At 39.0% G+C, this 13,702-nt stretch overlaps 1 protein-coding gene across 2 annotated transcripts in view; it reads right to left on the reverse strand.

Annotated features, from left to right (window-relative positions):
* Positions 1–6,922: 6,922 nt before the first annotated feature.
* Positions 6,923–13,702, reverse strand: part of LOC127369151 (phospholipid phosphatase-related protein type 4) — a 37,595-nt gene continuing 30,815 nt past the window's right edge. For both annotated transcript variants that reach the window (XM_051410228.1, XM_051410229.1), the window contains one exon: positions 6,923–13,596. In XM_051410228.1, coding sequence (XP_051266188.1) covers positions 11,902–13,596 — 1,695 coding nt within the window. In that variant the 3' untranslated portion in view covers positions 6,923–11,901. The remainder of the gene's footprint in view (positions 13,597–13,702) is intronic.

Raw genomic sequence — 13,702 nt, forward strand, 5'->3', positions numbered from 1 at the left:
TGGCCACTCCTGAAATCTGTTTGGCCACCTCTTTATCCTTACCTCTTCCACTCTGCACTGTCTTTCAGAGGCTAGTGAGCTGCATTTTAAAGCATGTAAGTGGTCCATTGGAACCAACCACGTCACTAGCATATCGGGAGGGGGACTAAATAATGCTCCAAAAACTGGCATGCTCATTTTCCAACGGATCCCATGACCTTCGTCCTTGTATGTATGCCCACAAAAAACTGTATTTGGAATTGCAGAAATTAGGAGTGACTTAAAAGCTGAGACATATACTTCAAGCCACTCCTGCATAAGTAAGTCTGGACACACCCCTGGCCATTACAGTTTTCTTGATTGTTTACACACATTTTCTGAAAGCATGCTTCATACTCTCAGAACTCTACACACAAATCAAAATACACACACACACACAATGGGCAAAACTAGGGATGCTCGATATTGGCTCAATTGATTGATACCGATATCACCTGATACCGATATATACAGGCTTTTTACACGAAAACTGTTAGATAACAACATAACATATCTCCTATTGTGGAATTAACACATTATGCCTAATTTTATTGTGATGCCCCACTGGTAGGGTGGCCACGCAAGCAGATATTTGTTTGGTATGATCCGGTTTTAAATTGTAATGTTTTTCCACCAGATTACATAAAGGTGCATACACATACCACATAGCTAATAATAAATATACAAGATACAGCTCATGACAATGTGCCCTTCCAATTCAGATTACATAGGTCTAATAAACATCATACAGAAACTGTTCTTAATGTTTTTATCTGGAGATAAAGGGTAAAAAAAATGCAGCACCTTCTGTTTCAGATGTATAGGCTTTGCCTATCTATATGAGTATAAGCAATTTCAGAATTTCAATTATGTTCTCTGTCTGAGAGCTTGATTGACAGCCTGGGTGATCCCACATGGCTCATTTGAATATTTAAATTAATTAATCTAAATTGTGCTGATAGGTCACTACACGAAAATGTAACTAATAAAATTACTTATTTTGACACACATTTTTAGCCAATAAGTATTAAACTAACTAACTTTTTAGTTATTTTGTCAAAAGGAGGACAAATGAGTGTCCGGCTTAAGGCTGCGTCTGCAGCTGGACAGGGTGTTTAAAAGCCGGACTGTCCGGCCTAAAGCCGGACGAATGGCCACCCTACCCACTGGGTGCATACATAAATGCAACATGGCTTTCCAAATGTAAACACTGTTTGTGCAATAAGAGAACAACTTCAGCTTCCATCGTATTAATACTGAAAAGAGCACCAGCGCTAATCGCTAGCTACGCGCTAATTGGTTAATGTGTTTAATTGTATTATGCTCCTGAAGGAGTGCTAATGTAAATTCTAAGCTAATTGTTAGTTTGGTTAAGGAACAGCTCATAGCAGGGTAAAATGTTTAAGGTGCATTGCACTTATTTTGTGTTAATATTAAAATCCTTCAGCTTTAAATTGTTTTCTTGTTAGCCACGGTTAGCAACCAACCAGTCTAGCGTAGTTGTTGTTGTTATACGTCATCTAGGGCGCGCCGGTAAACGTCCCATGCTGCGTTCAGGCAGGCTCGGAAATGCTGAAGCCTACAGAACAAACATCAGTTATAAAAACCCGATACCGATAATTCCCTATATTACATTTTTTAGGGAATATCGGAGGGCCGATATTATCGGACATCCCTGGGCAAAATCCCTCAATTCTCCTGCAAAATGAAACTTTACATTCAAACAATGTTATTTCTTCTCAAAATGGTATTTTGTTTTCAAATGACACACACAAACCATCATATGAATAGACATTTATAAGAACCAGTTGAACACTGAGTTGCTCAATGTAAAACACTATGATGAATGGAAAACACTTCTTCTCCATTCATCATAATGACTTTTTGTTCAGTGTTACACTTACTACAGACAGTACATACATAAGTGTGTTGTAAAATATTTGAGAATATTGTTTTTATACTCAGAACACACAAATACACGGTAACACATATATTTTATTTTTCCCACAAAAACAATGTACACAGTGTACATCCCAACCAACACAAAGTTGCACATACAGTGGTCTACATACAAACAACAGAAGAATTTACTGGATACAGTTACAGTAAAATAAATTTTAAAAAGAAACTATGCTGCATCCTCTCTTCTGTTTGGGTCTGGCCACAGCACCTCATCCACATCACAAGCATTGTTTTCCCTGGCCAAGCAGCGGGGGAAATATCGTCTAGCATGGTGAATCCAGCCATGAAAAGCATCAACTGCTGTATCTAACCCTAACCTGTTGCCCTTTATGCTAAAGCTCTGATTGCTAATTGTAAAACTGTGTGACAGGTGTTTGCCCATGTGATGAGTCAGTGTGCATAGTAGGGCAGTTAACTTTAGAATTTTGAATGACAGTGTGTTCCTTGTGAAAACAACATATTTTCTTCATGAAAATTGTGCCAAATGTGTCTAGTGTTTTGAAAAAAGTGTGTTTTAGAACTGCAATTTGAGTGTAAAGCAGGAATTGTGCTTGTAGTTTAGCAGAATTGGTTCAGGGGGTTGGTGCATGAGTTACATGTTGTAGTCATTGTGTCTCAAGTACCAGTAATTGTGTGAAAACAATTGAGAAAACTGTGATAAGAGAGGTAAGACTGAAGCTTACAGTCTCTTTGCAGCTGTAGAACCAAATGAATGAGCTTAGAAGAGTCAGCCAAACCTGACAATGAGTACAAAGATTTCATAAAAAAGCCCATCATCTACCGATTTAAAAAAAACATCAATCTGGAAGCTGCATGGTGCATCTGTCCTCTTTCCCCCAACCACAGCAGAAACAAATCTCTACAGAGCTAATGTAGCACACAGTGCAATCCACCTTTAAATAATTTGTCAAGCTCTTCATCCTTTTGAATAAGACAACTTTAGAATTTCTAGTGTGTATTTTTAAATTATTGATACAGCTGTTTTGAATTATTCACTGTTAACTTGACATGGCTGTATGGTTTGAGAGCAGTATGTTAAGGTCCTCAGAATGGTACTGTTTTAACTGAACTCTTTGTAAACCCAGCCATGTCACTGCAATCTCCTCACACTGGGGGAAAATGTGTTTATTTGCAGTGAATGCACAATGCTTTTCTGTACCTGTGAAAATGTAAACATTTTCTTTGAATGAGTCAATTACTTACGGTGTTGAAAATGTGTGCATTGTGCCTATAAAATGTGTTTCTCCTGCAGTAGGCTACATCTCAGATTAAGATAAATAATTGGCTCTTTTTCATGAATCCACTAGAGGAAAATGTGTGTGCTGTGGCCAAATTAATGATACAGTTATCAATTGATACAGTCAATAGACCTTCACAGCAGCCATTTTGACATAAAATAGTAGAGTAAAGACAGTTGTTACCAGTGATACTGCTGGGGGATTTCCCATGGTGCACTGAGCTCCTCTCTTCCTCTCTCTCTCTTTCTGCACTCATTCATGTTCCATTAATGCATGTTACTAACTTCACTTCTTCCCCGGAGTTCTTGTGCTTTCTCGTCTCGCAGGTTCTTATCGTTCCTATTGGAGCCTCCTGCCATTATTACTGATATTATTATTATTATTATTATTATTATTATTATTATTATTATTATTACCATTATTATTATAGTAACTATTATTATTGTCCATAGTCCCCCATTGTTGTGGCTGTTGTCGTCATCATCATCATCATCAGTTATTTCTAATAGTATAGTTGTTGTTGTGCACCTTTGTCTCTGTCATTCTCTCTCCAAGCCTTTATTAGTGTCACTGGTAGCACCAGTGTGAGTGTCACATAAACGATGACCACCGCTTCATCCTGTGTTGTCCTGAAAAACTACTGGAAAATGCCCTGGAAAGGTCCTGGTAAATGACTTCCTGAAAAGAGTGGGAACCCTGACCTGGTAACTTCAGTTGTTTCAGATGTCACACTTGTCTGCCTATACCCTCCCCAGGTCAACAGAGAGTTAACAGGAACAAAAACTACAGTGCAAAAACAATTGATCATTCCAAACAGGGAAACAGGGAGGAAAAGGGTAAAAATGCAGATAAAAAAACACATGACTAAGATCATTCATAATAAATATTCTCTTAAAATAGTCTCACTCCATGTTTATAAACAGCCCCAAATGTCCTTGGTCCCTGTGCAGTGAGGATCTGATCCCGGGTGACTTTTTAAAGTCGGTAGCTCATTGCAGAGAGTGGAAACAGGACACTGGGGTTTCAGGTTGTGGTGAAACATTGTCTGTCCCTTGTGGGTCAATGGCCTGCCCTTCACAGCTAAAGAAGGACTTAGCTTGGCTCGCTTCAAAAGTAAATTATTCTGTCAGAATGGCTTAATTTGTTCTTGCATAACAGTTTGATTAGATTTCTATCAAATCTGGGGATCTGTCTGTGACAAGTGTATTTGAAAAAGTTGGAGTGTGGGTCCAAATGCCCTAATATGTGCATATAGCTGTCTCTCCACTGCGTCTTGCCCTTGTAGGCTGAGGTTTAGCGCATACAAGCTTGGTTATGTTAACCAAAAAAGTCAAATCTGCCAGCTAGACATGATCAGACATTTTTTTCTGAGAGAGAAAAGTGCTGTAGTGCTAACCCCCCAGCCGGGCCGTCTCACAAGACAACATCTCCATTTTCCGTCTCTATGTCAAGCAGGAACCTCTTAAATTGGTGGTTACATATGAGTGTGGTTAATCACATGCCATAGTGGGCCTTTGAGACTATGGAGGTCAAGAACCTTTTTTGTTATGTTCATGTCATGAACTCCATTACGAGCCAAACAAACATTTTGCAAAACTCTTCACACCGTGTTTGATAAACTCACTCCCTGTAAAAGGTTTGCTATATTTGGTGATTAACCACTAGAAGCCACTTCATAGCTTGCTTTGGTGCAGTTTTCATTTTACTCATGAGCCTGCATAAAGAGTCATTGCTGGAAACTTAACTTTTTCTGTGGGGTTTCTCTCTGACAACTTGTTGTTTGGGTCTCTTTACTTTGAATTCCTTAGCAAAATTAGGCTTTCAATGAAGAAATATTGTAATTTCCATCATTCCTGAAGCAGTGGGCGGCTGTGGCTCAGAGGAAGAGTGGGTTGTACTTTAATTGGAAGGTTGTTGGTTCGATCCCCGGCTCCTCCTGCCACATGTCAAAGTATCCTTGAGCAAGATACTGAACCCTTAATTTCTCCCGATGCTGTGCCTCGGTGTGTGAATGTGTTAGTTCCTGTTTGATGGACTTTGCCATCACTGAGTGAAAGGGTGAATGTAGTGTAAAAGTGCTTTGAGTGGTCGGAAGACTAGAAAGGTGCAATACAAGTACATTTACTATTATCAACCCAAAAATTGTCTACTGGTAGTCAATGGTTTTGTCATGACCTGCCCTACTCTGCCTCTGATTGGCTAGTTCTTGTTGCTTTCATTGGTTTGGTTGGTTAGGTTTAGGCAGTGAGTGAGATTGGTTAGGGTTAGGGTAAAAATAGGGTTGAGATGCTCAATAAAATGTATCCTCTTTTTTCGAAATGTAACCTTTTGGGAAAAAGTCTTTCTGGGCCAGTGTGCATCATGTGATGGCCATGCCATTACTGTAATTACATGGTATTGACACTATGTAATACTGGCTTTAAAGCCCTGCACTCTTTCTGGGGGATTGAGCTGGAAGGAGTCTCTGGTATAGCATTAAGCTACAGAATGTTGTTCCCTGAGGTGAAGAGAAAAATTGCAACTTGAACTAGTATGAGTTTTTAATTCTGTCTGATAGTGCTGGCGGGCAATAAATAATAGATTTTAAGAAGGAAGCCACGAGCCATATAAAATCTGCCCTTGTGCCACAATGGGCCAGTGAGTCAGGCTTTGGACGTGCCTGGCCGAAGCTCTGCTACTGTACAGATTCCACCAGACTCTCAACAAGCTGAGCTCAATAAACTCGACTCTTCCGTTTAGGTAATTTCGATGACCTACTTTAAACCAAATGATGATAATTATACATGGCAAAGCTAACAAGTTTTGTTACACTTCCACAGAGACAAAGTAACAGAGAGCAAGGTTGGGGCAGTGGAGAAAAAAAGGTTTTCTGGAAAGAGAGAAAAAATGTCCCTAAATATGTGTGAAATTAAGGCTGCATTAAGCTTTCATCTCAAAGGACACATCTGGGGCAAAACTGGAGTAGACAGCTCTGGAGTTTTGCTCAGTAAAGCATTACTGTATGAACAGATTAATTCGCTCACAAGACCCAACGCTGTTTGTGGTGAGGCCAGGGACAAATAAATAAATAATGACGAGGGTTTAACCCTGCAGTGAAAAGAATTAATGAGCTATCTAAAGATTTATACAATCTGTCTTTCACTGGAGAATTGAGTGCCCCATGATGATCTGACTGAAGCACCAGAGTCGTTCCTGTCCTGCAACATGACAGATCTAACACAGAGCTAAAATCAACATAATCTGATGTCAATTTAAAGTTATAATCGTCAAGATTTTCATGAAATTAGCCTATTTTTGATCATTTAATTGTTACTGGTGGAGGACTTTCTGCATGAAATTCATAATGCCTGTACATGCAGGAAGGATTCACAGGAAATAATGCATCTTCTACATAGGGCCACAGGTTGGATTTGAACCCATGGCCACTACAGCAAGGGCTCAGCCTTGGTACATGGGGCGTTTTGACAGTTTTATCTCGATATTAGCCTTCCTCTTTACCGTCCACTCTTTAGCACTCAATAGCAGCAGTCTGTGGTGTATAGGCTGGTAGGATTGGAGGGTGCTGGGTATCAACGTGAACAGCCACAGCTCTGGATACCTCTGAAATGCAATACACCTCTGCATCACCAAAAAGCTAAACGATAGTCTTTATAACATATTTTTCATTTAATTATAACACATAAGAGGAAATACATATAACAGTGTTTATTGTATTCACTTTATTTCTTTGTTTGATTTGTTTTATTTAAATCAAATAAAAAAAAATGTTTGATCCAAAAGAGGAAATTCATTTGGTCAGAGGTGCATACAGGGGTGAAAACAGTACAAAAACATTACAGAAATGTTGACATTTTAAATCCTCCATACTATACTCATATTTATAAAAGGGTTTCCTGATATAAAAAATTACCATTTTTAATCAAGTCAATTGTTTACCTTTCAAATTTTTTTTTCTTCAACTGAGTTTAGTTTTTGGAGTGTTCAAGATTTGGTGACCCAGATTGTAGCTTTCCTGTTGTAATAATCAGCCAGGCTACTCAAGTAAAATGCTCTGAACTAACAACATGGATGAGAGGACATGCATTGATTGGTTTCAATAGCAAACATTTATTCCAATCATTTAGACAATGCACAATTTGTTATCTACCCTGATCATCGTGCTCTTAAAACTCACTATGACTGCTATAGGTTCAACTGTCTTTAAGCAATCAGTACTTTGCTATTTTGACGGTTACACAAAAACGTAACTATTGAGCTTTTTTTTTGTTTTTGAACTCAACTTTTTTTCTTGCTGCATAGAATTCATACAGCTGATCACAGTATCAGAAAACATGAATTATTCATCAAGGGACAACACAAGAGGCTACACATGCATCCATTCACAGTTCTACCCATTGGATCTACATTTCTACTCATGTGTCACATTACACTCTTTGATTTCACAGGCCTTTGGGACAGACTCTAAACTCAGACAAATCATTTGAAACAATGCCATAAAAATATCCACATGGTATCCTTTTTCTTTATATTCAATCAGTATATTAAATATGTTTCTTTGGGTCAGGGGGAACTCTGTTCTTTCTATGTGCCATCCTAAAAGCAGTATGGACAATGTTAAGGCTTTGATCTAAAGAATTTAACTTGTATTTTGCACACTCACATCATTGAAGTTCAACTTTGTAAAGTTGGCCATTATCATGTGATGTCATACAGGCTAATTTCAGATATGTCATGTACTGTATGTATTGGGTAAAAATGGCAGTTTTCTTTCATATGTGTAATGTAAAGCCATTCTTGACATTCTTGAATAAATGACCACTGTTTCCGTGTTACCCAGGGGGCATTTGTATATTACAAGTCATAAGAAATCTTCAGTGTTTTCATCTGTAATTCAGTCCTATACAAAATTTTGCAAATGAGTGCCTCAGGGGCGGCTCTAGAGGGGTGGCATGGAGTGGCAGTTGCTACCCCTAAACAATGTCTGGCCACCCCAGTTATGTGTTAAATGCTGTCAAATTTAACACATAATTTTAGATTATTTTTTATAAAAAATTACTCATATGTCATATGTTAAAATATAACAAAAAGTTATTTTCATAAAGGTTACATACATCCCACAGTAAGTAAAGTTTTAAAAAAACTGAAATAAATTTAATTATCTGTGTTTTTGGCCATATTTTAGAATCAGAGTCCAGTGAAAAAAGACATTTTGGAAAAATGTCTCAGGATTTAGAATAAAGCAATGTATTGATTTCTGATGTCACCTTTAAATATTTCTATTCAGTCCTTTGCTAATGTGTTACAATAATGTTTTTGAGTTCAAATATTTTCATTTGGGCAGCCACAGAGAGAGTAGGGAATGAGAGAGGGCCCAACACATTGTCAGTTGGTCTTTTCATATAGAATTTCTTGCTATTAAGAATAGTCAAAATAAAAATCCTTTAAAGTATAACTGAATTGTCTTCATTGTTATCCTTGTAGCATTGCATTAGAAAAGCTTATTTGAGAGAGGCTGTTACTCCTAAAGAAACTCTAACTCTTATTAAGCTATGTTGTACTTATACATGTATGATTATGGCTGTATAGTGCTTTGCAAGTTTAAATTCAAATGGAAAACAATTGAATAGAACTCCCAAAGCTAAGCCATTGAAACACACCATCTCAGACTTGAATCAAACAAAATTCTAAGTCTAAATGTGAGTGTTTATTAGATAGCAAAGCATAAAATCGACCTCAGTATGACAGTGAAGAACTATTGGCTTGCATGGGTGAAATCAAGTCACTCATGCTAAAATTGAATCTTCAATGGATTGGACAGGAACAAAATCCAATGTTGTCTCATTTTTCATGTTTTGACATTTTGAGAGCAGTCAGAAATTATGGGCGCAGTTTAAATAACACAAAAGACTGTATTTAAAATATTCAATCCGTTCGGATTACTTCAAAAATAAATATTTCTTTTTCTATTCAGCTTGAATCAAAACCTCTATTTTTTTTACATGTTTGATAAATTATGTACACATTTTCAAATGAGAAATGAGTGGCAGGTACATTTAGGCAAACAAAAACAGAAAAAGAAAACCAGCCTGTAGTAATGAGCTGAAAGGGCAACAGTACTTGGATAAAAAAAGATTGTCATATAACTCTCACTATGAAACACTGAAATAATGAACATATTGTTAAACTCTTCTGTAAATGTAAAATAAAAGCACATTTATGATAAAATAAATCCTGTGATATGCACTATATATAAGTATACATGCAAATGTTGCTGTGGTATAGAATAAATCTTGTACAATATAATGCAGGCTTTGCTATACAAATACTGAAAATTACATCTGATGATTTTTTTTTTTTAATTCTAGCTTTGGCAAACGTTCTCACATAATCACTGTGGCAAAATATTTTCATAGGACAATTGGTGCCAATAGTGACAAGTTTTTATCAAATGTATTCTTTATATACAGTGGGTGCTTATATAACCACTGAGATACTTATTAATGATATGCACCATAATGTAAACGACTGTAAACAACAGATTTTGTAATTCCTCAACTGAAACAGTCACTATCCTGTACATACTGTGTAAAACTGGCAGCCTCTACTAGCCTCTAAATAGCATTTGCTACACTGGGTTGGGTTTGGTAGAAAATCTGCTGGTTGCTTTATGGCACAAAAGGACATTCTTCCACTGCATATGGAAGATGATGGAGGGAGTGTTAAACCCACCAAAAAATCACCTGTTATATGGTGCTTCTGTTCAGCAAAACCAAAGATGCCAAAAGGTTTTAATTTGACAATGAGAATTATACTGAGGTATTAATTTAACAGCAATATTGTAGATTCCTGCTACAATGCTACACCTGTAAATGTATGCTACAAAAAATCTATTTGATTTTTGCTACTATGGTGAGCACAATGCTTTAATGCTTTTCAATGCTTTTTTAACGTTATTTTTCTAAGAAAAAGAGGATTAAAGAATTGACTTTTAAGAAACACAACATTTTGGGAAATATGTTTGTTTGCTATTGGAACCAGAGTCAGAAAAAAAGATCAGTCTTATTTCTGGTAACGGTTCCAAGATATAGCCTAGCTTAGCAAAAAGACTGGAAGAAGGGGGAAACTGGTAGCTTCTATATAAAATTAAGAAGTAGCCTTCCAAAAGCTTATCATGATAAAGCAGCATATATTGAAAGAATTGAAGAAAATTAAATATGGCGGTACTTGTGGTAACTTTGGAACTATTTTTATATTTCGAACAACTCCTGGGCAGATAACTAGATATTTGTGCTAAGCTAGGCTAAAACATCCCAGACCAATTATCTCTGTTGTGAACACAGAGATAAAACTGGTATAGAGTTGCAACGTGGTGTTTTCCCACTGTAAATTGCTGTTTCTAATTGTTTTTTTTACCAATATCCTCAGTGTTTCTCAACATAGTGACACAGGAGGCTCCGGGATACTGTGCTACAATGCTATAAGTGTATGTTAAATAATTTTTCTCTTGGCTTGTTGTGGTAATTCGTCTTTTGTGATTTAACCAGGAAAAATTCCATGCCCATCAAAGCCTTGTAAGTGTTCCAACTGCCACCTAATCATGTCAATGCAAAAAATAAAATGCACTGACATGGTTTTTATACTGGAACCCCAGAATAACTACGCTAGTTGGAACTCTGGTACAGCATTTGGCTGTAGATTGGACAGCAGTAAGTATATTTCTCAAAATGTTCATTTGATAGCCACAAAGACAGTTTTCAAGCAAAATGAAACTTGTCAAATTAATTTGGGAAACTTGAGGTCAAGTATTGTATTGACCTTTGGAAATGTACTTCTTGTCTTATGGTATAACGAAGCATAACATTCCACTGTTTTGCTGCTTTTCTGTGCTGTAGATATGGGATTGACATGGACATCAAAATGTAAGTACAGGATATAAAGATAAGGTCAGGGTTTACAGTATACAAGGTACGGTAAACGCATATTTCAGTGCAAGTCACAGCATATTTGACTTCATAGCTACAGAAGGAATGCTAAGCACACTTATGGTTCAAAACAGTATTCTGTTGAGTATGTGGTATCTGTACAGTAAGAGACAAAATACAAAACATATCTCTGTCACATGTTAATGTCATTGCTGTTCACTCTTTGTAAAATAATTAATTCTTTATCTATTCAAATTATACAGTATGTTGTATAGTAAATAGTATTTTCTGGTGTAGCACCCTTTTCAAACATACACAGTATTTACAGTGCAGGGAAGTAAACACTGGTTTTACAGCTATGATACAATTATTTTGCTGTATTTGCTGCTTTTGCTACAGTTTGCACATTACTGTGCAACTTGATTTTTTCTTTTTTTGTGATGATTTATATCCAAAACAAACGGAACTGTTTTAAAAAAGGTTTTTCTGTCCCCAGAGCACTTGCACAGCATCAACATTACAATAGGTTTCCTTAGGAGTGACCACAAAAGTACACAGTGATTATTTCTACAACACTTAAAAGGTTGTGATTTAGTGTAAACACGTACAAAAACCTCATGCTGAATAAAACCTTTTCTTTTGAAGTTATTATGATATGTACAATGACAGGTAATACTGACAGTTGTCACAGATACAGGCCTTTTTCAAAATCCAGCTATATTAGCTACGACTTCTTCTGAAGTCTCTGGTAATTTAATACATTACTCCTTGAAAACAGGAGTTATCGATGTTCCCTTGTAGAAAATGTTCCGGGCATTATCAGGACTGTTAGCTCTCTCTGGAATCAGGATGATATTTTGGCCTTTTCTCCGCAGCGTGGACTCACGACTGGAGGCAACTGATGGGATTTCTGAAGCGGTCTCCCCACCTCCTCCTCCACCGGCTCCTCCAGATCCAGAACCACTACCATCCCCCGGAGTGACCCTTATGGTAGAGAGGCCCTGGGGGTGGAGCCTCTGCTCTGACTGGCCCGTGTTCTGGGTGTGAACAGTAACTATAGGTGGGGTGCTAACGGTTGCAGTGGTGGTAACGATGTGATTGGCACGTTTCCTGTCAATGGACCCTTCACGTATCGAGTCTGAGCTTTCTGAGTCTCTGTTTAGATCGTTGAGCTCGAAGGACTGCCTTAAACTCCCGCCTCCTGCTCCTGATCCTCCTCCTGTTCCACTTGTCCCTGCACCTCCACCAGCTCCAGTGCCATGATCCAGGGACCGCCACCTCCATGATCCGCTCCCATCTGTGGCCGGGGCTTGAATCACAGGCCTGTTGTTTTCAGGGTGGGCCTCTATTCTGACAATTGCTCCGGTACTCCCAGAAATACTGCCTGTGTTGCTACCCAGCGAGCTGGGCCCTGTGGTGCTTGTGGGGTCTTGGTCAGTCCTATAGCGAGCAGAGCCCTGGCAACTCCCAGTGGTGCTGCAGCCAATGCTGCTCTCATCTAAGCTCTTGGAATGGGTCTGTAGTAGGCCCTGCTGCTTGGACATAGCAATCACCTGCATGATTCGTGGCTGTGTGTTTTGTCCATTATCGTTAGTCCTGCAGGCTGTAGTCTTCTCTGCAGCCCTTTGCCAGTTAGCCTGAACTGCGCTATTTATTGGTGACATCCCCTCATTTCCTCCTCCCACCCCCATTCTTGGGGAGGCTGTGTTGTAATTCTCATGAGCTTCCTCTGGTATGTGGACCAGCTGTGAAGACCCAGGTCTAGACTGCATAGCTATCCTAGCCCCTCCGGTGATGCCACTACAGTTACTGGGCAGGGTGGTACTAGCACCTGTGACCAGTTTGGACATGTATGCATGACTGTCAAAGCCTCCATTCAGGCCCATAGCAGAGGGCTCAGAGCTGGATCGGAGCTCCATGCTGCCATGGTGGTGCGGATGCTGGGAGGACTGACCAGATGACGAGTCTACAGAGGAGGAAAAGGAGTCTGGGACCTGCAGGGAGCATTTGTGGTTGTTCTTACTTTTCCACTGAGACAAAAGCTGCTTTGAGCGGCTGGAGTCCATGGAGGCATGGTGGAGAGTGGCAGCGTGACGTCTGGCTGCTTCCTCATACGCTGCCATCGCCTGGGGGGTGTGGACCCGAGGAAGGGTATGACTAAAGGTCACCATGGCATCTTTGCTCTGAGGGCTGCGGGGGGAGATCACTTCAACATCTGCGCTTGAGCGCTTCAGACTGTCATCAGGCCTTTGCTGTTGAATACTTCGGTGGAGGAGGCCCTCAGAGTGGGATGTGGGCATGCCAGGCTCCCCAGCCATGCTGGCTTTCATTTGCAGGTGGTGGAGTACGGCCTCCTGGCTGATATGGGGCAAGGAGCAGGGAGGGCGATGTAGCATTGTAGGGGGGCTGGCACTGGCCTCTTCACTTGGCTGAAAATTTCCAACCGCATACAACCCCTGGCAACAGAGGAAACAATTCAATTCAATTCAATTCAATTCAATTTTATTTGTATAGTGCCAATTCATAACAGAAGTTATCTCAGGACACTTTTCAAATAGAGCA

Source organism: Dicentrarchus labrax, unplaced genomic scaffold (genome assembly GCF_905237075.1).
Source record: "Dicentrarchus labrax unplaced genomic scaffold, dlabrax2021, whole genome shotgun sequence".
Taxonomy (NCBI): Eukaryota; Metazoa; Chordata; class Actinopteri; family Moronidae; genus Dicentrarchus; species Dicentrarchus labrax.